We start from the raw sequence: 26,170 nt of genomic DNA on the forward strand, positions 1-26,170 counted from the left end.
AAGTGGTTTGGCAGAGGGACACTCACATTTCAGGTGTGGACCATCAATAAGATGTGTAACAATATGTTGGTGACAATACACAAACAAGCAGTATTGTATGGACAGGAGCACAAGATCAACAAAGTTCATCATGGAATTGTAGGGTCATAGAATAGTTTGGGTTGGAAGGGACCTTCAGAGGTCATCCCTGCAATGAGCAGGAACATCTTCCACTAGATCAGGTTGCTCAGAGCCCCATCCAGCCTGGCCTTGAGTGTTTCCAGGGATGGGGCATCTACCACTTCTCTGGGCAACCTGGGACAGTGTTTTACCACCTCATTGTAAAAAATGTCTTCCTCTTGTCTAGCATGAGTCTTTTAGCTCAAAACCCTTACCCCTCATCCTAGGTCATCAGATCCAGCTCCTTCCAGTTGCCAAAACCAAATCCTAATAAACTCTTCCCTAAAGTTATCAAATTTCAGATTAAAATAAAGCATCTTTTCCTCAATTCCTACCAAAGAACTGTCACAGAATCTCCTGCAATAGAAAGATATGTATCCCCAAGTTCACACCCTTTTATTCTTATGTAAAATAATAGTTTTTGACTGTGAAGTACTTCCCCTTCTAGTGCTTTCTTCCCTGATGTATTTAGAGACAGCTATCACTTTTCAACTTCGGTGTTGTCTTCTTAGGGAGAAGTGGAAGTGTGCTTATATGTCAGCCCTCCAGTGGTGTAGGTTCCCTGGGTCAGAACTGATACCCTCAAAATATGGGTGACCAGAGCTGTGTGAGATCTTTCTGAGGCTTTCCATAAAGCATTTAAACTTCCTTCTTCTCTCTTTCCTGCAACCTAAAGTTGTATTTGCTTTATTCAGAGCTGTACCATAGGCATAGTTCTTAGTCATCCTGTGACTGAATAAGCACCAGTCTTTTTTGCTGTTGTTTTCAGCTGATGAGTCTTCATCTTCTACTTGAATTCCTGTTATTTGTCCCTATGACTTTGGATTTCCCAGTATTTTAAGTTTCTTCTCATGTTCACTATCATAGCTCTAAATATCATTCATCTTGACAAGCATGGTGGACAGAGCACCACAGCATCTCATTACCACTCCACAAATTTTTGGCCAAGGTCATAAGTAAATGTAATTTGCCCCAAGAACTGATCTTTGGCCAATTCCATTAACTACCTCCACTTGGAGCAGCAGTTCCATTTACTGTGACACCCTGCCATCTTCCCCCAAACAGCCCCTCCCTGCTCAACACTTCTTCAGCAACTCACCATCTTTCCCAGCCTAATGAGCAATGTTGTGGTTGGCAACATATCTGAAGTCACTTGGTCCCTAGTAGGTGGAAGTTACATATTAGCCTCATCTAAAAATATAAACTCTTTTGGTGTACAAAGGCGGTAGCCTGCACTGGCATGGATCTATCTGCCTTTGGTGCTTTGTTGTGCTTGACATTTCTCTTTTTTTAATTCCTTTCAGTATTTGATCCAAGTGTCACATGCCACTGAAATCAGGCAGTTGACTCTTGTGTTTTAAAATTAAAAAGAATCAATAATTTAAAATCTTGGTCTGAACCTACCATTTAAAGTATCTGTTCCCATAGAATTTGAGCAGAGGGTTGATCCTCTCCCATGATGTGCCTGCTTTGCTAGTTTTTTTTCTCCTCTCTCAGTCTTACTCATTTCCATTTCTACATCCTTATTCCCATAGGCATTGATGCTTTCAAGTGCATATTCGAAGTCCTCCATGTAGTAATCTACCTCCAACCTGGAGCATGCTCCCACCACAAAGATACCTTCTGAATTCTCCTTTTTCATCCTCCTTTTTTGTGCATTTGATTGAGGAACTGCTTTTTAAAAATAGTTTCCATTTTACTTTTGCTTTCTCAGCTTGGATCTTTTATCATCTTAATGTAACACACTTTGACCTGCAAGATGAGGCTTAATTTAAACTGAATGACTTTGGAGTCACTTTCTCCAAAGGGACCTAAGCTGACCAAAGAGCCCAGCAACTCCCCATCACATCTCGATACCTTATTAGTGTTATGTCCCAAGTAAAATCAGCTTGTGGGGGCCCAATTCACCCTTGCTAGAAGGACAACACATGGCTTCTGCTTAATTTAAGTTCCACTTAAATATTTTATCTTCCAATTTAGTGCTTAAGTGGTACTAAAATGGTGCTAGCTAACTTCTAGTTTAGGTTTATCACCAGATGCAAACAGCAAATCTACCATTATTAATGAAGTGGCTGAGGAAGAGGGATGCTTCATTTCAAAATCCTAACGAAAGGAGTAATGACAGGTTTTTATTTTCTTTGCCTGATAGTCAGACATCTTGATGTAAATACTGTAGTTCTAATGGCCATCTCAGAGAAATGGCTGTGGTGATTTCTCTAGAACTGGGAATATTTTTTTTTTCTGTAGCAGTTAAAATGTATCCAGTCAGGATTTAGACTGTAAAAGGTCCAAATCATGGTTGTGTGGCAAAACAGAGGATGAAATTGTTTCACCATACGTGGTTGTCTCTTTTTACCTCCACTCTCTAGCTATCCGGGAGCCAACCAAATTAATTTTCATGTGCTGTAAAGAAAAGTTAGATCTTGGACACACGTGTTAAATATATGTATGTTGAGTGAGATTTTTAAGCTGTTTTGGTTTGGAGTTTGGTGTTTGTTTCTTAATTACTTTGTGGTATTCTGAAACTTTATTTAAAGTCCTGTTGGGGCTGAGGAAAAACAGAGAATAAGAAACTGACACAAACTGGGAAGTCGCCTGAGCATTTAAATGTGATTTAACATGAAGTTTTGCTGGAGATTCTGGTTGGTCTTATCATTTTCCAAATCACTTTCAGGCATCACCAGTCACAGTAGAAAATACAATTAAACAAAAACGCCTATCCAGAGAGTCACAGATCTAAGCATTACATCTTTCCTGCCAGAAGGCAGAGCTGTTCAGCATTAAGGGCAATGTAGATTTTCGTATGTTTGGTAGTGATTTGGCTTTCAGGAAAATAGTATTTTTCAAGTTTAAACAGAGTAGGCATTTGCAGCACAAATACCACCTTGGGTGTAAGTCATTGAACTGTTTCGCCTCTTTCCAGCATTATCTTTAATGTAAGTTGTTAGAGGAAAATAAATCATGCCGGAGATAACAGCCCAGGTGTCATGAGACTGCTGCAGGCCCATGCCTTGGGTCCCACCAAGAAAATGTATTCCCAGTAGGTACACACATATGGAGTGGACGTACACACCATTTATGTGTATATACACAGGCAAGGGTTAGGGCTAGAGTTATGTCATGTATATACATGTGTACACGGGCAAACAAAAACCCTTGCGGATTTACCAAAGTCTGTAGGCACACTAGAGACCTCTGCTTTTGCAATCACAGGCAGTCACCAAGGTCCAGAGGGTAGTGATCGTCCTCGGGATTTAAATAAACGACTTCAGCAGAAGTTCTTGTTGAGACATGAGAACGACGCGGGAGGCTAGGGGACACCCGGGAGCGGGGGGACACCTCTCGCGTCCAGCAGACCCAAACGAACCGGCAGCCGATGTCGCAGGCTGCAGCGACACAAGCCGAAAATCTCTCGGGGAAAGAAGGAGGCTGGGAGCGGGTCCGGTCCCCTCGTCGCGCCCCGCCGGCCGCAATGCCCGCGCCGGGGCCGCACAGAGCCGCGGAGCGGCCGTGCCCAGCCGTAGACCCGGCATGGCAGCCGAAAGGGCTCCAGTGCGGCCGAGCCGCCGTGTAGGGGCATCGCAGCCGCACTGCCCATCTCACGCCTTGGGGTGAATTTGAGACCGCTGCGGGGGAGCAGCCGTGCCGGCAGCTGGCCGGAAGACGTTGGGGTTAAAGGCACCATTCAAGTGGCTGCGGAGGACGGAGACTACAGTGACCAGTGGCTGAGAATGCGGCATGAATATGAGCATCAGCCAGAGCCGCCTCCTGCGGAGAGCCGAGGGTCACTCCCAGATTTCAGCGCGTTTGGGGCTTTCACTGCGAAGTTTCAAAACCTTTCTCTGGCGTCCTTCGCTTCGACACGTTCCTGCGATGGCGCTGCTGGACGTGCCCTGCTCTGGGCAAGCGTTTGCCAGCCGGAGCGATCGGACCCCCCTTTTCGGAAGAGGCCTGAGAAAGCCGGAGAGCATCGGTGCGCAAGCAGGGAGGAGAGCGGGCAGTCCTCCGCGGGGGGCGAAACCGGGGACTGTTCTGCTGCTCCGCACCGCTGATCTGCTCCAGCCGCAGGCAGCCGCCGCCGAGCCACCCTCCCTTCCCCGCTCCCAGCTCCGCGCCGCCGGCCCCCGCACCGCGCCGCCGGCACCCTCCGGCGCCCCGGGAGGCATCAGGTAGCCGAGGGGACGGCGCCCAGCCCTGGCCGGACTAGGCGTGCCGGGGTGCGACATCCCGTGTTGACAGTGGCATCGCCCGGGGCTCACCCTCTGGCTCCGGGCGAGGCTGGTGGCAGTCCGGCGGGTGGCGGTCCGGCTTGCGGCGGTCCTGCCAGGATGGGCAAATGCTGCTCCAAGTGTTTATCCCGCGCTCGGTGCGAGGACGAGACGGTACTTTTGCCTCTTTTTCTCCTTTAGGGAAGGGGCATGAATCAGCCGCTACACACAGAGCGAGCCGGTGCTGCAGCTTCTGGCAGGCACCGGCGGCGTTTGCGCATCCCGGGGTGGCAGAGAGGGGAGCGGTGCTGGGCTTATTTACGGTGTGCTGAACTCTGGTTCACCAGGGAAAAGTCTAGCTGTGGCTTTCACATGCACTGCAGTGCCTTACATAATTTTATCCTGCAGTCTAAATGTAAGGGTTGGATTCTCCTGAAACAAGGAGGGACCACTGGCATCTTCCGTAGTAACAGCCGGTTTGATTTCTTGCTGTGTTTTTCATACATTTTTAATAACCTTGTGGAGTACAAGTTTTAAAGGAAACTTGCACAGAGTTTCAAAGTTTGAAGATAGATTATTCAGCCTCTAGCTGTCCTAAGGTTTTACCTCTCTAATGATCCTCCTTTCTGATGGAGGATCGATCCTCCAGTCTAGAAGTGAAACAAGGCAAAACTACATGTTTTCTTATGTCAGGGTGAATCTAAACCAAGCAAATTCCCAGGCACCAAAATGAGTCGTGTAACAAATGTCAGTGCAGAGGTAAGAACATAGCTACAGGTAGCAGAGAATTTGTGGGACATTTCTAACATGTAACTTTGCGCATTATCTTTCTGGAAATCTGCCATGTAGAAAAGAGGGAGAGAATGAACATAAACGTTTAGTTTGCTTAATAGAAAATATCTTGGCAGAAACACATGCCTGTGTAGTATATTTTGTTAGAGTCTGGCTTTTTAGTATATTTATATACTTTGTCTAATGAAAAGCTGGTAGTGTCTCCCATTTACCTAATATATGTTTGAATACAGCTTGAGATATGCTATTAACCAGGTTAAGAAAAAAATGTATGTCTTAATATAAAACTTGTTAAAGTGCAGTCACCAGAGGATATCTGGGTGCTTTTAACTTTAAACTAAGGAGTATTATGAGGGGGGATTACCTGATAACCAGCAGGATTGAAACAGCAGTATTAAAACATCTCTTTTTTTGAAGGAAGACTGTAGATCATTTTGAACACCAGCTGCAGTGGGACTCAGTTATTGCTTCTACAAGTATTGTCTGAAATATTTATTGGTACAAGAGCATTCGCAACATATATGCTTCTCTTTTTCCAATGATAATATAAGACCTTGCCCCAGGGAACTCTGAATAATGCACAACAGTGACTAAGCACCATTTGCAGGTCAGGCCTTTTTTTTGTTTAAATTTTGAAAGTATTGGATGCAGAAAAACTATTCTGAAGGAGCAGTTTTAATAACAAGTGCTACAGAGAATCTGTGTGTAGTGCAACATACCATAGAGAACTCAGAAATGTTCATTGTAAGTACATAGTACATAGATTTGGACCTCAGAATATATGCAGACATGTAAGCTAACAGAGAGGAGAGACATCAATTTGGGGAGGTAACTCCAGGCTCCCGTGTTTACTTCCTAGCTGCAGTTTACTTCCTGTGGGATTCTGGGCAATTTTTTGATGTTCCTTGACTGATCTGACCGATTTGTGCAGTGGCTCTACTATTGTTAAAAAGTACTAGGAGGTTTAATTAATTAGCATTTCTAATGAATTAGTATCTCAGGTAGTTTGCAGTTCTCAGCGGAGAGATACTCTAGGGCAAACCTCAACTCTGCTTCCACATCCCATAATTATTCCTGATCCGAAGTAAAATCTTGACCTGTCTCCCTGACCGTATCTCCTGGAGGACATCTAGCTGTCGACTGAAGCTCCATGCAACTAAAGCAGAGCCTTTCCTCTCCCCAAGACCTTCATCACTATTTCACTTCTTCATCTGACAACACCAGCATCTTGCCCATCCTCAGGCCTGTATCATGGCATCTTTTACCAAGTTATTTTTCCAGGTCTGCACACATGGTTATATCTAAATCCTGAAGATTTTTTTTTCTAAACTACACTGCTATGTTTTGACAACTGTTATTTAATTGGAGAAATTCCTCCTGCCTTCCCACCTGCCTGATGACCTGACAGATTTTCTGGAGCTGCTCAGCTGTTGCACCAATATAAGTCATACCTCAGTCTGTCCTCAGGGAGTTTTGAGTTGAATGGAGAACATGTAAGTGACATTTTCAGGGTCTGTTTTACTTGCTGAAATGCAGTCCGTCACTGAGCCTTTCACAGCAGAAATATTGGGAGGTCTGCATGTTATAAAGCTGGTGATAGGAAAAAGAGTTACTACTCTTTTATTCAGCAGTGGAGTAGTTTAAACACAGAGCAAATATATAATTTTATCCGTTCTGTTCTATTTTTCTTTCTGTCTGAGATGGGACATACTCTGGAGAGAAGACTTAACCATTGTGTTGTAGAGTACAGATATAAGGAAGATTATTTCCTTCATCTCCATCATGAGCATAATCTTATTTTCTGTAAACTATTTCAGTATCAGAATCATTTCTTGAGATGCAGCCAATGGATGACGTTTCTCATCAGTTTTCCAAGCAATAATTAAATCCCTTATTTATTTAAGTACCTGAAAAATAAATGCAACATTTTAATTTGTACAAAAGCCACTGTGTTTTGTTTTTTTTTTCACATTCTGACAAAAAAAAAAAAATCCCAAATCACATCAAAGTATTTTTTTTCTTGCTTGCCATTTAATTGCCATACTGGAATGCTGGATATTTGTACAATCTCCTTACAGTGTCTATGACCTTTTCACCCAGTGGAAATGGCTGTGTCACTAGTATGGTCACTGAGCCATTTTAAACCTAAGTTAGGATTGATCCTTAGTCACTCACCTCGATGGTTCAACTCCAACCAAGGGCACCTACAAAGCTCCCTTGATATGCTGAGCCCATTTGACACAAAACTCTCAGGAGGGCAGAAGAGGTTCCCACCTACTCTCTCTTCTCTTTCAAATGCCTTGTTGAGATAAATATTAATGAAGATTGATTAATTCAATGGGATAGCCTGTTGATTTGGTTCCTCACACATTTGTTTTGGCAGATTTTTCCTCGCGTGCTTGTGAATTTTCTAATTGCTTTGATGTTTTGACATTGGGCCTATATGAATGTCAGCATTGCACTTGATAGCTTTACATTCTCACGTCAGATCCAGTTTTGCTCTACTGTAACATTTGGTTTCTGAAGCACTGGGGTTCCTAATTCCCCAGCTGCGTGGACACTGAAGTGCTGGTTATCTACAGAGCCACACTGATGATAACAAGGAGAGGCTTTTTCATTTTGTATTGTCGTGTTTACACTGGTCACAGAGACATGTGCAATCCAAACCTGTCATGTTATGCTGACAAAGCAGGTTACGGTAACAGAAAATGTCAGGAATATGTGGTTTCACTGCATCCAGGAAACCATGAGGCTGATATGATGATGAGCCAAAACTACACATTGCCTCCCTTGCAGAAGAGGAAGATGCGGACTTGTGTGCTATTGCTTTCAGAAAAAAACCCTCTGAGAAAGAGGGACTACTTGAGACCTTGGCCATGACAGGCAACATTTGCACATCTGACCTCCCAGGAAACATAAAAAGGAGGTCTTGAAGAACAGTCAGAAACCTCTAACACAAACAAAACACAATGCAAGAAGTATTGGCAGGGCAGGCACATGAGAGCGAAGGTGACTGAGTTGTGCCAACACTGGCTGATGGAGATAGCCCCAGAGGATGCTCTGGAAACCACAGCCCCAGCATGGTGGGAGGCAGCAGGGAGGTCTCCTGTCATGGTGGGGTGATGCCCATGCTGGAGCTCAAGTTATTGGACAGCATTTTTGAACTGGTGCTATGGTGGTTCTCCACTCTTTTGGAGAGGATCTCACCACCAAGTGTCCTTAAGGGTAGAACAAACCTTATCTAAGATAAAACCTAACATGAAAAAAAAGGAGTCTGTAATATTTCTTATGGGACATCAAAATTTTAACAACATTTTTCCCCCACTAGGGTGTCATTTTTTTAATATATTTTTCATTTTCTTCATATAAGTAGAACAGCAACAATCCCACTAAGTTCCACTTATCTGTAGGTACTGGCAATGATTTACACAGGTCTCCATTGCTTTGAATGGCTTTTGTTTCAAATAGTGGGAGCTGGTAATTTGTGTGGGTGCTTCCCATCTACGAGTCTTGTATCCTGTATATTCCTGTGCACACACCTTCAAGGGTATCAGTCCTGGCAATCTGTCAAGAACACTTCTTAAGACGGCTCTAGTGAGTTAAACAGTATGGGCAGATGCAGCAATGTTGTCCAGTAGGGGAAATCTTATCTCTGTAAGACTGCTGGTTTGGGAATTTTGTGAAGGGTTATGTTTGGGATTTTTGTTTGGTTGAGGTTTGGTTTGGTTTGGTTTGGTTTGGTTTGGTTTGGTTTGGTTTGGTTTGGTTTGGTTTTGTTTTAAGCATACCAGGCTATATTTATCCAGATTTTTTTTTAATAGCTTTTATAATAATTAAAAAAAAAAAATCACATCTTTTTCTCTGAGCCTGATGCAGCCGATCAGGACTGGGCACTCTGCAGTCCTGGCACACAACCTCTAGTGCATTACTCAGCAGTGTATGGAGCTGGCTGCCTGGAGGAGCCCAGCCTTGCCTGCCTGGCTTCTTCCCATAATGGAGTGAGAAAGTTGCCCACGTCACCTGGGTCTCCTCAGGCACACACAGCTCTCGAATCAGCTCAGTTAGTTGCTCCATTCACAGCAATATGTTCCAGAAAGTGTGTCCCTTGGATCTGGTAGAAGTCATCCCAGAAGGGTAGTGTGCAAAAAATTAATTTGAATTCCACATTCCAATTTCCTGGTATTACCAAAAATAAAGCTGTTGGGTCATTTTTCTTAACTAGATGCAGGAAAAGTAAACAGAGACATTAAGCTCTGAAATATTTTTTTTCCACTTCCATTTCAGTAAGTCGGAACTGATTTGCTATCCTACCTGCTTTGGATCTTGTTGCTGAACTAATCCTTTCTGTGCCCTAGATTTTTATTAGCTTGCTTGCTAATTACCAAAAGATTTACTTTCCAAGACTCCTTTTAATTCCATTTACTACTACACTGCGTTTTCTCTTGAAAACAATTTTTCTGTAGTGTCCTTTAAAGATTCTTGGCCTTCTCTAACCTGGGACATATTTATAGTAGACTGATCTAGTTTTCCTAATCATTAGTGATCTTCCCAGCAGGATATGTTCCTTTGTCGTCTTCCTAATGTAATTCAGGATACATTCCAATTTAAAGTGCCTTTATGCTTGAACCACTGTGCTGGGATTTACTGTACTAAAACAAACTCCAATAGATTTTCCTGAGGCTTTTCTTTGTCAGTTTACACAGCACTTATGAGATATCTGCTGTCAAAGTCCTTGCATTTTACTAATAACACCTTAGCATTGTCAACGTAAATATGTTTTAATTTTCCTTTGACCAGCTCATCAATACTTAAGTATTCAGATTTCTTTTGAGAGATGTCAAGCAAAGGAGCTCTTCTCTTTTGCAGACAAGAAAATACCATAAAGAGAAGTGGAAACAGGCATGAACATCAGGCCACTGGTGGTGTCTGTATAGGTATGCCCATCATGCCTAGAATGGTGTAAGTATAGTAATCTGCTCTGCAAATTTGATTTTGTGAGCAAATTACTATGTTAGAGATGGTAAAATGCAGGCATAAATAAATTAATTTGTTTTAATGGAATTAATAAAACCACCTCATACATGCAGTCCAGCCATAAATGGTGCACAGATTGAACACAAAAAAATGATAGAAAATACAAATGTATTTTTAGACACATTGGAATAAACAGAATATTCTGTGCTGTCCTACACACGTGAGTGTGTGTACGTGTATTCACAGACATACAAGGTGTTTGTAGCCAGTGAGTCGTGGCTCCTAAGTTTGTTGTAAAAAACTGAATGAGTTCATTATAATCGTTCCTCCATTAAAAAAAAAAAAAAAAAAAAAAAAGGAAAAAAATCTGAGGAATCAATCTAATCTGCTTTACTAAATGAACATGTGAAAGTACTTATCTGGGAGACAAACCTGGGGACTATACATATTTCTCTCTCTTTTTCCTGAAACAGAATGAAAATGCCCTTGTGAAAATAAAGGAGTTAGGAGTCGAGCTTGCAAAGATCAGGGATGAAGTTGGTAAGTAGTACAAGCAAAGTGATAACAAAAGTCTTTTTCTCACTTTACACAAAAGCAGTTTTTCCCTGTGACCTGATCGTGGGGAATCTGTATACATATGATAAAGATAAGGGGTTTTGTGGCTTTGCAGGGAACCGTGATTGTCACTCTTTGTTATGGAGATGAGTCCATCATGACTCACAATGGAGCTAGTTTTGCGTCATCTTTACTAGACGAATTATTCTTCATAAATCCATAGCTTCTATTCTCAAACTATGTACCACCATGGTGAAGGAGGAAGCACAGCATGATTAAAAGTGGGAACTTGGGACCACTGTGGTGCACAGTGGCTGAGAATGCATCACTTACTTAGAGACATTTGCATGTTTTGCTGTTCAGCTACAAACTGAAGGACACCAAGCTCAGAACTTGCTTATTAATATCACTAAGGTCTCCTCCTGGTTGAAAGACAGCAAAAGCAACATGTCCCATTTGGGCTGTGTATTCCCTGTTTATCTGTATACACCACTTTTTGTCTTTGGTTTCTGATCTAGACAGGAGAGACAGGGAGGGTGTCAAGACGTTGCAACTCTTGAGAGAGAAGATGGGGTTTTGCATTGACTTCTGCCAACAGGCTGAGTTCTTTTAAGCTTAAATCTCCCCAGAACAGTTGAGATGTTGGGTTCATCTACCCCAGGGCAAAGAGAGAGGAGGAAGGCCACCTGGAGAGAGGACCGTTGGACTGGGGACACCCTGAGTACCAAAAGTGGTAGGACCACTGATGACTGGAGCTGTGAAAAGGAGGTACCTCTCAGCTTTCCCTGTATGTGGGACCCCAGGTGTTGTGACACACTTTAAGCACTGATTGTACCATGTGGTGTGAGGGTGACTTCGTTCACAAACGCGGGCTCAGCCCGAACTGCTGTGAGGTGGGCAGAACTGCAGATCCGCCCTGTGCTTTGTCTTCACCTTTCCTATGACAACCCACTGCAGAATAGCTGAGCTCAACCCTTTTCTGATGCCCAACAACTTGTGCTCACCGCTGTGCTCCTCTGAAATTTTTTGGCTGATCATCATTTCATAGAGAGATTGGTTGTCCCTGTGGCCAAAGGACACTGCAGCAGTAGCAAAAAAGCGTTTCCAATTTTTCCCTGATGCCTGCCTTCATCCACCCTCTGCATCTCCACAGAGAAGCTGTTGCCACTGATACATTCTCTAGGCAAGGCACATCTGAAGCTCTCTATTGAATACTCCTCATTCAAAAGCCTCCTCTCTCTCCTTCTTTCTAGTGCATTGGGTTTGCTTATTTTCCTGAGTGCTTTTGCAAGTGACAATGACATGGGAAGGAAAGGGAGGTACAGTGCTGGAGGTCAAGAGCTCTGCTTCCATTTACACCATGTTTGTACAGCAGAAGACAATTCAAAGTACTGATGGTTTTGCTGGAGAATTTTGCCAGGGATGTAACTGATTTCCTGCTTGGAGGTCACAGTGAAGAATGTTCAGTAACAGGAGGTCACTGCACTGCCTGCCCTTGCCATCGCTCTTCTGCATATGGCAATAGAGATAGTTTTTGGTAAAAACCCCAGGCACACCAGAAAAGCAGTCTGAGGTCTCAGCTGAGCCATTTTGCTTCCAAAGGAAGACTAGTCATTGCTTTCTTTCTCAAAGACGAGAAACATGGTGTGAGATTGTCCTTTCCTCAGTGGTCCTGTGGGCATGTGTACTGGAGAGGAGACATCACAAGCCACCTCTTCCTGAGCAAGCCACCATTCTGGCAGACATCAAGATGCTCAGCAGAGGCTGTTTAGGAGTGGCTGGTGACCTGTCCTGCTTGTTGGAGGTAATCCTCTCTGTACAGCACTCAGACACAACAGGTCCAGGCAGAAGGGCTCCCAGTAGGGCTGGACAAAAAGATGAACATACACAGTTATTGCACTGCAGCAGGATGTGAAAAAATGCATCAGCAGTACAAATCTTGGTATATATCCATACATATGGAATATGAATGTTTACATTTTCCAGTGTAAATGAAAAATTGCTGGATGGTCTGTTTTCCTTTGGAAGAAAGTTATGAACTTAAATTTTGTGAAACAACCAGTGTTTTAAATCTGTGGACAAGGTGAAATAGCAAATACCATGTGCATTAGAGCAGTTCTCGTCAGTGCAGGTCTTTGCTGTCTCTAAAGCAAGCTGGGGTTGTGAGAGCTACTGGAGACATGCAGCCCATCTGCACTATAGGAGAGTTATTTTAGCCTATCAGGTGAATCTGTATGTTGTAAAATATTGTATATATTCTGCCAGCTTTTACGCAAATAATGAATGAAAACAACATTTATTTGACAGCAGTAATCATAGGTGACTCTAAAGAAATCTAGGGAAATATACAGAGCATGTTATTTTGACTACAACTAAGTCGTATTATAGTTGAGTTGTCTCAGTCACTTTGATAAGTAGTCTGTCATTAATTTAAAAATAACCAGTCCAGTTAAACAGCATGGGTTTCACCGTGTCAGACTCACTGATGCAAATGCCTGGATGAATCAGTAAAACAAGGCTGGACTAGCCAGGGTTGATACAAGCAGTGTGGCCAACATTTACTTGTTTAGGCGGTAACTCTAATTCAGAATTATCATTTAGGTGCTGACTGTGCCTAGTTTTGAAAGCACACAGTCTTTTTTAACTTCAACAGAAATTTCAGAATTCTGCTATACAAAGCAATGAAACTATGAGATATAATCCACTGTGCAGAAAAGTAGGAATATATTTTTAAGAAGTCTCTTTTGGTAAATATTGCTTAAACAACGGCAGTGATGGAGCATGTGTAAAACAGCCTAGGGAGACCTGCACCCTTCTGGAACCAGGCAAAATATTTGAGTAACACTCTCCACCTTTACCCCCAGCACTGCTGTGAAGTATCACACCTCATCTGAAACCACGATGCAGTGCAATGGGAAAGTGCTTCTTCCTTTCCCACCTTGAGGAGGAATGTGGCCTCTATAAATGCTGAAGGACTTGTTATTTTATGAAACAAGATTTGCTCTTGTATTTTGATAGAAATGCCAAGACTAGAAAAACGTGACAAGCAATTGTTCTACACTCGAGACACCCATCTTTATAAATTGTAAATTAGGAATATAAGCACTTTTCAGCTGCAACGTTAAGACTCTTGGAATACAGAGGTTTGGAACACTGGCTGTTTGCCTTCAAATTAATGGAAATTAAATGTCAGAATTACCTGCTCCTTTGCTGTCAGGCAAATGACATGTGAAGTGAGTTGAAAAGAGGTATGGAGATGCATAAAAACCTAGGTGAATGGAAAACAATCAGATGTCAAGTTTAAAATTAGTATTATCTGTGTTCCTGAAAGTTTGAAAGCTGAAGCCTGTGAAGCCCTTAACCTGCGTGAGGTGGCTGTGATTTCTATGTGAATCTGTAGCTAAGGGACAGGAGGAAGGGCAGAGCCTGCATGGTTTGCTGTCACTTTTGGGTGAAGAGCCTCTTTCTTATGTCAGAAGCAGATGGTCCCTATGTGAGGCGACACGACACCAGCTCCTCAGTTTCCACTGGATTTTCCCCCCTAAATGCAAAGTTCCAGGGCTGGCAAGGCTGGGCTGCAGCTCAGGCTGGGTGTGTATGGGAAGATCCGTCCATTAGTGATATCTCCCTTTCCCTCATGTTTCCAGCCTAGCCTGAGATGAGTTTTGCTCATCTGTTGCACACTGTAAAAGCCACTTTATGCTCAGACAGTGGGGAAGCAATGGCAGCCACTCTCTTTTAACCCAGCATGATGTCACCCTGGGAAACGCCGTGTTATGCGAGAGTCATTTCCAGCCTGTAAACACGAACTGAAATACCTACAGAGAAAGAAAAAGAAAACCAGGTGGTGTAGGGTCTAGCTGGAGGCAATCCAGCCTTGTTCACCAGAACCTCCTGCTGAAGCCGCAGTTGGTTGAACCAGTCGTTGGCCTCAGTTGTCTCAATCTGTGAGACTGTGGTAGTGACCACTCCTTTTCATTGGAGCTGTTCGATATTCAGTATAGGGCAAATTTCCTTGCATCATTTTCTGCCTCCAGTAGCATTTTTGAGTGTGTGAGGAACATGCCATGCAGACACCCTTGCCCTGCTTTCTGCTTTCCTCCATTTTGCACCTATATTGGGGGTTGATTTGCAAGATGTGCATATTTTTGTGTGTCAGGTTACAGAAAGTGTTTCAGATGGACTTTCCTTTAGTTAGAGCATGTCATTTCATTTCCCAGCCCTCCCTGCATGCTGGGTGATCTCATTAGAGAGGCTGGAGAGAGACGGGGTTCATTACAGCTCCAATTTAAAGCCTGAGTAAGTTTGAATTCTACTAAACGCAGAGCTGCAAGTGTTACTCATTGTCCTCCAACTCTGGGATCTCTTTGCATGCTGAAGAAAATAAAAAATCAATCATGAAGCAGGAGAGGGTCTAGAGCTGTAATCCAAACTGCCAGGAGATAAGGCATTGTATCTTCTGACCATATAAATTGTGCTGTTCCGTTTTGGGGATGAGGCAGGTGAGAAAGCTTTCTATGTGCCACTGATGTGGCGCTAAGCTCTCCAGTTTAGGCTCACTTTCCTTCTGTAAGGAGCAGAGAGTTTGAAAGTGAGAGAGTCCCTGTTTGTGCTCCAGAAAACATCAGGATCAGAACAGGACCCCAGTAGTGATATCTGTATGGACATACTGAACAAGTCTGGATATTGGTGTCCGACAACTGTGGAAGCAGAGCTCTACACAGGGTGAAAAATAACTATGTGAGGAAGGGGACGGTTGGCTTGGGTGCCCAAACTGCCTTGCATGGCTACACTTAGCATGAGCTGTGAGCACAGCAGTAGGTAACTTTGACAAATTATTGCTATCCTGAAAAAAAATGAGCACAACCTGATGCCACAGTAGAAAGGTGAAGGAAAACACAGGGAAATTTTGCCAGATGTTTAGCAAATATACAGTCATAGGATAAATATAGACTTGAAACATTTAGACGTTGTCTGCCCAGGGAGACAGCTGATTCCAGTTCACTGATATACACCACCATAGAGGTCTGTGCATGGCACATGTGTTTTGGAAGGCAAAGAAAGGATGAATGGCTAATACAGATGGTATATTGAAAAGGTAATAATTTTTCTAAACCAGCTGTCGGTCTAAATCAGAACAAAGGTCTAGCAGTGTCATTAAAAACACATCTGTTCTTCTCTAGTGTTTTTCAGCCCCAAGCCTGACAGTGTTCGAGAAGAGACTGGACAATGCCCTCAAACACATGGTGTGAACTGTGGGGTTGTCATATGCAGGGACAGGAGTTGGACTCGATGATCCTTGTGGGTCCCTTCCAACTCAGGACATTCTATGATTCTATGAATGTTATGATCATGATAATCTTAATCACTTCCTACCTGTTAGATCTTTGCAACTGAGCAACCTTGCTCTCTAAATGTAGTCTAGATGAACTTGTCCAGCTTGAGTCAGGTCTTCAATATCTGTACTGTTGCAACTGTTCTTTAGCAAAGTAAAGACCAAGGACACAATTTTCATGACATTGCTGTTCTGGGACCTGAGGAACATTAGACGTGAGGAACCAAATGGAGGAAATAGACTGAATATCCCTAACTTGATGGAAATGTTGGAGTTGCACCTCCTGAAACTAGTTGTAGACATAGTTGTGAATTCAGAGACATGGTCACTGGGTTAGTTCATAAGAGTGAAAATTTCACATTTTCTGATTGCTATCAGTTCCGGCCTTTCATTTGTGCTCTCTGATTCCATGAAGCACACCAGATAGTGGTGTGAATATGAAAATATTTTAATCAAGTGTGCACAAATGGATTCAAGAGGTCCTCGATGGAGCTGGTGCAAAAGGTAGATTTATGGGATGAGCAGCTTCTAACAGCTGGAAAATGAGTTGTATGAAATGCATCTCCTTTTCCTGGTCAAGTGGTCAGTCATAGCCTCTGCATAACATGTGCACAGGGTGTGCCTTGAGAGCCCAAGTATCTTCTGCCTTCCAGTCACATCACTGTATGTGGGGACTTAATCGAGACTATGGCCAGAGAGGACATAAGGAAAATCTTGTGACCCAGTTGAAAGGCTTTGTGTCAAGTGATTGTCTCACATGCTGTTCCTTATATCCAAGGCAAAGCAAAAACTCCAAAGCTTTGATTTGTGGATCCAAGACGGGAGGGAACATCCAGTCACCCTCCAGGTCCATGGACTTCTCTGCTTTTCCTCTTCTTCTTCCTCTTCTTCTTCTTCTTCTTCTTCTTCTTCTTAATAATAATAATAATAATAATAATAATAATAATAGTAATAAAAAATTATTATTATTATTATTATGCTTCATCAGATCCTAGTTTCACATGGGCTTTTGCATACCTTGCCAGTGCCTTTATTTAAACAAATACATGTGTGTATGTGTGTGAGAGAGCGGGACAGGGAGACAATCAACAGCAAGAGCTTGATCGCTGAGATTCACAAGAGCCCCAGAATCAGCGAGAACCACTGTGCTCAGTGCTGTACAAACTGATCCAATGCCTGTTTGCTCCCAAGGAGTTCAGATCCTGATTGTATGGCCATATCTCCACAGCCTTCAACACAGCGAGGTGGAAGAAACTCCAGAGCGAGAAGGAGGAGCTGGAGAGGCGCTTTGAGGAGGAGGCAAAGCAGCTAGGCAGGCAGCAGCAGGAGGAGCTGCGGGCGCTGGAGCAGCAGCTGCAGGAGGAGTACAGCAGCAAGAGGGAGAGCCTGCAGGAGCAGCACAGGCTGCAGCTGGAGCAAGTCAAACTGCAGCATCAGGACCAGGTCAGTCTCTGCATCTTCCCTTTTAAGAGTAGACCATGCCAGTACTGGTTGGGTTCATGTAGTGAAATATATCGAACACTCAACATGAAGTCACCATTATTGAATTGAAAAAATTGGAAAAATATACTCCTGACTATCTTTACTGCTTTTCCACCTTATTATTCCTGTTGGTATTTCTACATAGCAATACATTGCACTTCCACATCTTGCCTTCACATGCTTCCAGATGTTTTACAACACAAATATTAAGACTAGCTCTGCTCCCCACACATACTTGCTCCCAGCCCACCTATTGTAGTATATTAATATGAAAACAAGGGTTGAACATGAATCTGCTCAACACAGATAAGGCCAGCAGAGCCCTGTCCATCATTATTTGCAATGCTAGTTAAAGGGAGGTACAGTGAAGTGACAGGGCCCATGCAATATGTTGCCCAAACATCAAGCAGGTGATAGATGCTGGGTTCCCTGATCTCTGCTCTAATCATTTAGGTTGCAGATCCCAAATGTTTCTCCTTGCTTTGCTTTATGTAGGTAGGTAGGAATACTCTCACATGAAGCTACTTTAGTCTTATTTTTAACAGCTGGAGTGAACAAACATTGTAACTTACCTATGGGCATCTCTCACATGGTGATAGAACATCATGCTCTGGATTATGGCAATAATGCCCTTACCTGGTCTTTTCTCATTTTACATTCAGTGAGTAGCAGGTGCACATCTGATTTTTCCAGCTGCAACTCTTACCCATTGCCCTGCATGACAGCTCATGAGGGCTTTTCTCACCTGAGTATCTGCCACACTCAGGTGTGTTCTGCAATCTGTGCCATCAGGCTTTGACATGCTGCAGTGAGGCAGGGCAAGGGCCAGTTGTCTGTGAAACGTGAGCCCAGCCAACAGACCCTGTTTGTCAGCATTGTTCCCTCCAATCTGGAGATTTTACCAAAGCCCAGGGCAGCTGGGGGTGGTGGAGGGTGAATTTTTCACTCTCTGAGGCAATGTGAATTGTCAGCAACTGTGCAGTGCAGATGTGGTTTGTGAGAAGGCTGGATGGATGTGACCAAAGGAGCAGGCTGACAGCAGGTGCCGCAGTGGGGTGCAGAGTGCAGACATGCCCCATGTGGCTCCCAAGGATGATGACAGCATTAGCTGTGGGCTCAGAAGCAAACCAATCCCAACAGCAGAGACTGTACACAAGCTGATTTAGACCACTGAAGAGGTAAAGGCTAGTGCAGCACTGTATGGCCACAGCTGAAGCACCTCCAGGAGCCAGGGGAAGAGGCTCCTAGGCCTCCACTGAGCTCCCAGGGGAGGAGAGCGTGAGCACAGCACAGCTGAGATGGCAGCCCATGGTCTTTAAGGTAAATTCTTTGTAAAAATGGAAATGACACTATTTACTGTCTGTATTTGATGTACTGTAAACCACTCCTGGGATGGGACTGTAAACACAAACTGAGATGGTGACAATTTTATGTCACTCACGTCACAGCTGCCCAGTATTAGATGTTTGTGTAAAACCAATGATACACTGGGCCTGGGTACAGTGTAGTCCTCACTGGCACCTGGGTAAGACAGCCATGCCAGACAGGCACACAGCATCCCAGCCTGTGCCCCAGAGTGTCTGATCCTCTGGCTACCACCATGCAATATGGTTTGGGTCTTTGATGGGGGGGGGTTGAAGCACTCTCACTGGATTTTACCTATTTTAATTGCTGCACCTGCTAGTTGTTACTGATTTAAAGGTTTGTAACATGCCACACAAAGGCTTTTTCCGAATGGACTGATTTACCCCAGACAAAGTACCTTCTTCTCTAGTGCATTGATTTTCAAAGATGTATTAGAAGGTGCTGTCAAATAGGTTTTTTTGTTCTAAACAAGATTTTTCAAAATCTTTCTCTGTAAATTCTTAGAAGTTGTGCTGAGCCATGACTTGTGGTTCTCATTTCAGTTAATCCAAGATAGTTTTCCTCCAACACCCCTCAAATTTTCTGCTTTGCTTTCTGATGTGAGGGAGGGATGATGTTTCCAAAAGCCTTGGCTTTTTTTCCTTTCACTGTACCTGTGTGTCATTTTGCCTAGTAGAAGATATTAGCTCTAATGGCAAGCCTTGCCTCTCCTGGATCACCAGGCATTAGCATTTATGAATGAATTTTTTCCATGAGCTAATTTTTTGCTGAGACAGTTTATAATTTATCTCTGCTACTCTTTGAAGTGTTTATGCAAGCTCCCAGGACCACAAGAATAGATGATAGGTGTTTCCCCGTCAAGCTGATTGATGCAAGAAAGAATGATATAGTTCATCATAGGACTTGACTAGAAGTATACTTGTTTTTCTCATATTCTATTGAGATTCTATTAATCACCATGCAGAAACAATGGAAACACATTTTTCCATCTGTGAGGCAAATAATTCTCTTTCTTCCTGCCCTTCGATTTGCTCCAGAGGTCTTTGTTCCTTGTTTCTCTGCACTACTTTGAAAGTGCTACTGTGACCCTAGTATCTCAGACTTTAAACCCATATTTTGAGCCCATGGTTCCATTAGCATCTCATTATGAGTTTTAGCAGGTTTTCCCTTTGTATTCTCACTCCACCACATACCCATCCTGTGTCAAGTGCCCTTGGACTGGAGGAGGCTAACAGGCCAAATTGGAAAGCTGCTTACCAGCAGTGTTTCTTGGCCAAGAAAACATCTAGGAACCAAGGTGCGTGAGGAGTAAGGGTCCCTAACATCTGCTGACCCAAAGGGTTTACAATCCTCTGGTTCTTCCTGCCCCTGCTCAGAGGAAGAGGAGAGGCACCAGGGTCAGAGCATGCCAAAACAAGCAAGCCTGCTCGAGGAACCAGAGTCGTTCAACCCTGATGCTGCTGAGCCGGCTCTGGTCCTGGCCAGCGTCAGAGCAGAGGCACCTAACCCAGCAGTGAGAGAGCTTACACTGTGTGTGAGAAAAGCCTGGTCCTTGAGCTTTCCATGTGCGTGGGGGAATTTTGAGCTTGTGTTCGTGAAGGCAATAACAATAGCAAAATCCTTTTAACTGTGGATCTGCAGATATTTCTGTAACCACACATCTAATTTGCAAATTAGTCATCTCACTTTATGGTTTCCAGTCACAACTTAGTCTTCCACCCTGTATTGCGGTAGTCATGTTTTACTTTTGCACAATATAGCTGTTTTTTCTTTGGATACACAGTTGTCAGATATCGTAGGCTCAGCATCCCTGAGGAGGTGAGGCAGCTCTTTCAGCATCACAGAGCTTGATCACCAAACTCCTCACAAACCGGTCAGGTGTGCCAATGCATCCCAGCATTTCTCTGGTCTCCTTGCAGCTAGGGGCAAAACTGCAAGGTACAGGGTGTTTCAAAAACGTGCAATCTGCTTTGAAATTGGGTCCATCTTTTTGAAACACCCTATAAAGGCTGTGATCCTGGTTTGCCAGTGTTTCGCACTTGAGCATCTCGGCTCAATCTGTTTTGTCCACCAACTTATTGAGCTTCTCCCTCTTGATTTAACTTGATTAAGCCTTTAAAATTCCACCAGAGCTTCTTTTTATAGCCAGAAATAACCATGACATAAGTGAGTTGATCAAGCCTATACAGTAAGTTAGTGGAGAAACTGGCATTCGTGTCCAAGAGATCTGATTCCCAGTGCCAAGTAGACTATCTGCTAAGAAAAACTGCAGACAGGAGGTCACACTGGAAGATTAAAAAGATTCATTTGGGATGTGGATATGAAACATACTGAAGACAGAAGAATCCCTGGAGACCATTTGGAATGTATTTAATTGGCTTTATGGATAAATAACCTGCCAAGGATGGTGGCTGCAAAAGGAGACCCCTTCACCTTCTGAAGTCATCAGAGTTGAGCATAATCAGTCCTATGAGGTGCTCCTCAGCTGAGAAGCAATTAGAGTATGAATAAAGACATCAACAAGGGCAAGGTAAAGAATATGGCAATGCTCATGAGGTTTCAACGCACAGACATCATATATAAGGATATTGTGCTCTGGGAAAAGTCAAGGGATACTCCCTGTCCCATTAGTAGCCCATGAAGTCGTCTAACCCGCCTTTTCCTGCTTTTTCATGCAATACAACAGCAAGCTGAGTCCTCATTTTTTTTTGCAAACAGTGCTTCACCACTGAGTTGTCTCCCGTCTTATTATGAAAAGGAGTCTGGATAATTTTAACTTCTATGTTAAATGCCCATCTTTCATTCTAAGAGCATGCCTTCTCCAGTATGCTTGTAGATTTTGCTTCTGTTGGGTAACCTAACACATATGTTTGACAGTTAAATGCAGTGAAATAACATTTATTCCAGTTGAGACATGCTCAGCTGCAGTATCTTTCTATAATTATTTAACATAACAGTGAGGAAAAAAAAAGCTGTTTCAAGTCAAGTCACTTTGCAATGAAGAGCTGTTTCATTGTAAAGGTAAAATGGTTTGATCCTCTGCATCTGCATTGCCAGATATCATCAGTAATGATGCATACCCAGACACCATCATTGGAGATCTTGCTTTGCCTTCAGCCAGGTCTAGTAACAATGTACTGATGGAGTCCCAAACCCATGGGATGCACAGGAGCACAGGTTGCCCACAGCTCCATTCCCACTGCATCCCCTGCTCCTATGACAGCTGCGTGCCATGGGGTGAGTGGTGCAGTTTGCTGGGCAGTCTGCAACAGCAGAACCTCCTTCTGACTTCAGTATGAGAGCAGAAAAAAGTTTTGTGGCTTTTCTGTCATTTTGGTTACTTCCACACCAGCCTGAAAACTCTTGTGTCTACACTGAAAACAGTGGTGTCATATATTTCATCAGTTTATTGGATGCAGATTCAAAATACATGATTCAATAGGAAACAGGAATTTGGGTATGGATGAGTTTGTAGGATACTCTTTTTCAAGTAAAAGTGTGATGGATTGTGATTCATTTTACATACACACTGATAATCATTTCAGTTTTTCTCTAGAAATAAATATTTTACAACTATGACTAATTCATAGGCACTTTCCATGGGAGTTAATTCTGCAACAAAAATCATTGCAGAAAAGTGTCATGAAGGAAAAAAGCAGGATGTCTGAGAACTGTGCATGTGTATCTGACCATCAGAGAGGGTCAGGTTATTAATATAATTTAGATTAATGGGATGTTAAGACTTCTGAAGATTTCATTAATGAAATGGCTTCTTCACTTTAGGGCTTTTTGGCATTTTGCTTTCTTAGATACCTCTTTTATCACCATTAAGTTGAATGAAGAAAAATGTTAGCAGCAGTGACTACACACAACCACTCAAGGCAACAACATGCCTGTTTTGTAATGAATAAAACTGGCTGAGGTGCTGGAAATGTCACACTCAGTAGATCCCTGTGCTGGTTCCAGCTCACTGGAGCTCTCTAGCAGTGGCTTGTCAGTGTGCCACAGCATGTCTAACTGTGGGTCCATGCCTCCATTCGTTGTCATTGGAACAGGTGGAAGATATCACAGCTATACACGAAGCCGCAATGTTACAGCTGGAAAATAACCACATAGTGACCATTACAGTACTGCGGGATGAGAATGACTGCAAGATTCAAGGTAAGCCAAAGACAACTCAATGGCTACAGAGCTATTCCAGAGCAGAAATCAGTGCTTTAGTGAGATTGTGTAAGCCTGGGTTTTCCTCCATCAGAGCAGATGATACAGAAAATTTGTGTTGGTCGAGTGCTTTCATGTGGGGTGGACCACCAGGTTCATGCTAGGGGCAAGGGAGAGATGTGCACAGTGCGTACAGCATCTAACTTGGACCTGAGACTGTCTGAGAGGTCTTTGGGCCAAAGAAAAGGCTTTCTCCATGGATCGCTGACCATAGAGTCTGAATTCCACCTCACTTCACACACAGACTTTTTTCAAGAGCCGAATCCTCAGTGCTAGGGAGGATAGAGCTCATTGAACATCTCTGAACTTAGGTGCTTAAATGCCTGCAATGCTTCTAAAAAAAAGGGCTCATCATTTTCAGTAGCAGAAGTCTGGCCATGCTGAGCAGACCAGAGCCACACACTGGTGCAAATCTGCACCTCAACACTGTTACCTTTATTTTGTGTGACGGTTTTTCCATGGGATTTGATGCTGAAACCAGAGCTATTTCCTCCCTCCCAGTTCAGTATCTAAACACGTCTTTCTACATGCTTTAGCTGACATTTAACAGTTATCTGTACAATCTCTCCCCCTTTTTATTTTTTTTTTTGCACATAAGCATGAGGGTCTAAATTTTAAATAGCTATAGTAGGTTTTCCCACAACTTTCCCCAAACCATGTTGCTTAGCTCTGCACTATGCCAATGAAAGACACAGTCCAGGGCATAACGTGAACTGTTCACCTGCAGAGATGGTATCTAGCATACCATTTTTAAATTAACATATACAATTTTGAAAATAATTTTTTTAAAAAATGTTGTTTCTTGCTTGAGGATATTCACAGCTGTTTATTTTTGTTAGCATTTTCTGATGATAAAATTTGGCTGTGTTTTATCAAAGCTCTGGTGGCGAAGGTTTGCGCTCCCTGCTCCTGATGCGGGTATGAAATGCCCTCCTGTGCATGGAAAGGGCATTGCAGCAGCTGAGGTCTAGTGCAGCACCAGAGCATTGGTATTATTACTGCTGTTATTAAGGCTAGTGAGCAATGGTTAGAGGGCAAAACCCATGGGATTGAGGGTAAAGACACAAAAAATAGAGTGTCTGTATATTAAAGGTAGGTGCTACTGGATGACAGTTTGATGCCATTGATTTAGAGATTAAACTTTACTCCACTTTGATTATTAAATTTCTCGTTATTATTACATCCAAGGTGAGTTGTTTTAGTACTGAAACCTTTAATCATGCCACATAAATGGAGGACTTTTTTTGTCTTCGGGCTGTCAGTCTCACTAATGGAATAAACCTCACAGCTCATCTGCCACAGCTCTTGAAGACACACTGTCATTCGCATTTTTGCATCAGAAACTGATCATGTAGAAGTAGCCATACCTGCAAGCAGTGAAAGATCAGGAAGACTTGATCCCCAAAACAATTCTCGTAAGGTCACAGAGTGTATTGCTACCAGTTTCCTACTCAACGTCCATGCCCTAAAACTACATCCCCAGTTGCACTTGCCTCATGATGCCTGTGCTCTCAGACCCTGGTTTGCTGGATATCACTTAGCAATGTCATGTCTGTGTGTCTTCCCCAGAACTGAATACTGCTCACAAGCTGGAAAAGGCACAATTAGAAGAGAATTTTGAAAAACTGCGTCTGTCACTCCAGGTTAGCAGTTTTGTTATTTCCCACCCCTGTCATGATGTTGCACAGCAGCTGATGGGCAGCCCCAGCCCCAATGCCAGCTGCCAGCACACAAGGCCACTGCTTTATAGCACTATGGTTCCTCTTGTCTTCTGCCCATCCAAACTGGGATCTAGCAGCAAAGGTGACCCCTCGGGATTTTTCCTCCCCCTTGGGTGGTGCTGCAGAATGCTAACTACCTGAAAGAGAAAAGAGGACAAACCTAAAGGGAGAAAAAGGCAGCTGGATAAAGCAAGGACATGTGCTTTTAAATCTGCTGGCCCAGCACAAGGAGCAAAGTTGAGTCTTTCCCTGCATAGTAGGGAGAGCTCTGGCACCTGTGGTAGCTTGAGCATCACCTTGTCTACATGGTGCCCTCCAGCAGGCAGCCCTTGGGTTCAGAAACACTGAACTGCCTAGCCCTGCACCTGTCTTTCAGACTCTTTCCCACTGCCTAAATGTGGTCTCACAGTGCAGACACATCCCCATTCCCACCAGTGGGCAATGAGGTCCCTAGTGAGGGATGCCCCAAGGGCTGTGCAGCCAGGCCATGGCCAGGCAGGGCCAGCGCTGAACATCCCATCTCCTACATCCCACTATTCAACACCAAACTCAGGATCATCTTGTTTTTTTCAATCCTTCAGTTAACTCCATGCTGTTCTCTCTAGATGAAGAAATCCCAAGGAGGCGAGGGCAGAAGCATGCTCCTGTGATTCATGCTGTATTTTGGAAATCTTGTGTGAACAAGGTGCCACTGCAAATAATGCGAACTCTGATTTCTTAGGCAGAGATGAATTACAATTTTTGAAGCCCCTGACTAGCACATACTGTTGCACACAGCAACTGTCACAGCCTTCCTTCACTGTGGCAGTTTGATGCATGTCAGCAGTTTTGCAATAAGCACTAATGTAATGTTATAGCCAAGACATTACATATAGGAAAGATAAGAATATCAGTTTCATAGCAATTGTGGCTTTTATAGGTGCTATATATAGAGGTAACAGGAATGCCTTTGATGGCAACAGAATTATGATTGCTTAGAATAACATTTTGTTCCCATGTTTAGCTCTGAGATGAAACAATCATTTTAAGTCCACACCACTAACTCATCATTGCCTGTTACCATGTTAGAAGCCTAGAAAGGTGAAGGAAGCAGGGATGTGGTACCTACCACATCATTCAGACTCTAGGGACTGCATGAATTATCTCTTTCATGGCTGTGATATAAATGCCAGATCTCTTAAGGAAGAGCATGCTCATTCTCATCCACCCCGAAGTGATGGGGTGATTTAGCATCAGAGACATTTTATGATCTAGTGCCACGCAGTGTCAGCCAGCTGCAGAAGTTGCAAGGATTTGGGAATTGCCTGAGGCACTGGGTTGTCTAAAACCTCACTGTGTGTTCAAATAGCCTTATGTTA

General features: G+C 43.3%; 1 protein-coding gene across 3 annotated transcripts in view; it reads left to right on the top strand.

Moving 5' to 3' along the window:
- MTUS2 (microtubule associated scaffold protein 2) overlaps positions 1 to 26,170 on the top strand; it is a 301,428-nt gene that overhangs the window by 265,669 nt on the left and 9,589 nt on the right. For all 3 annotated transcript variants that reach the window (XM_065830243.2, XM_065830252.2, XM_065830262.2), the window contains 4 exons: positions 10,607 to 10,673; positions 17,252 to 17,466; positions 22,926 to 23,031; positions 24,661 to 24,734. In XM_065830243.2, coding sequence (XP_065686315.2) covers positions 10,607 to 10,673; positions 17,252 to 17,466; positions 22,926 to 23,031; positions 24,661 to 24,734 — 462 coding nt within the window. The remainder of the gene's footprint in view (positions 1 to 10,606; positions 10,674 to 17,251; positions 17,467 to 22,925; positions 23,032 to 24,660; positions 24,735 to 26,170) is intronic.

The sequence above is a fragment of the Patagioenas fasciata genome, chromosome 1, assembly GCF_037038585.1.
Source record: "Patagioenas fasciata isolate bPatFas1 chromosome 1, bPatFas1.hap1, whole genome shotgun sequence".
NCBI classification, from domain to species: Eukaryota; Metazoa; Chordata; class Aves; order Columbiformes; family Columbidae; genus Patagioenas; species Patagioenas fasciata.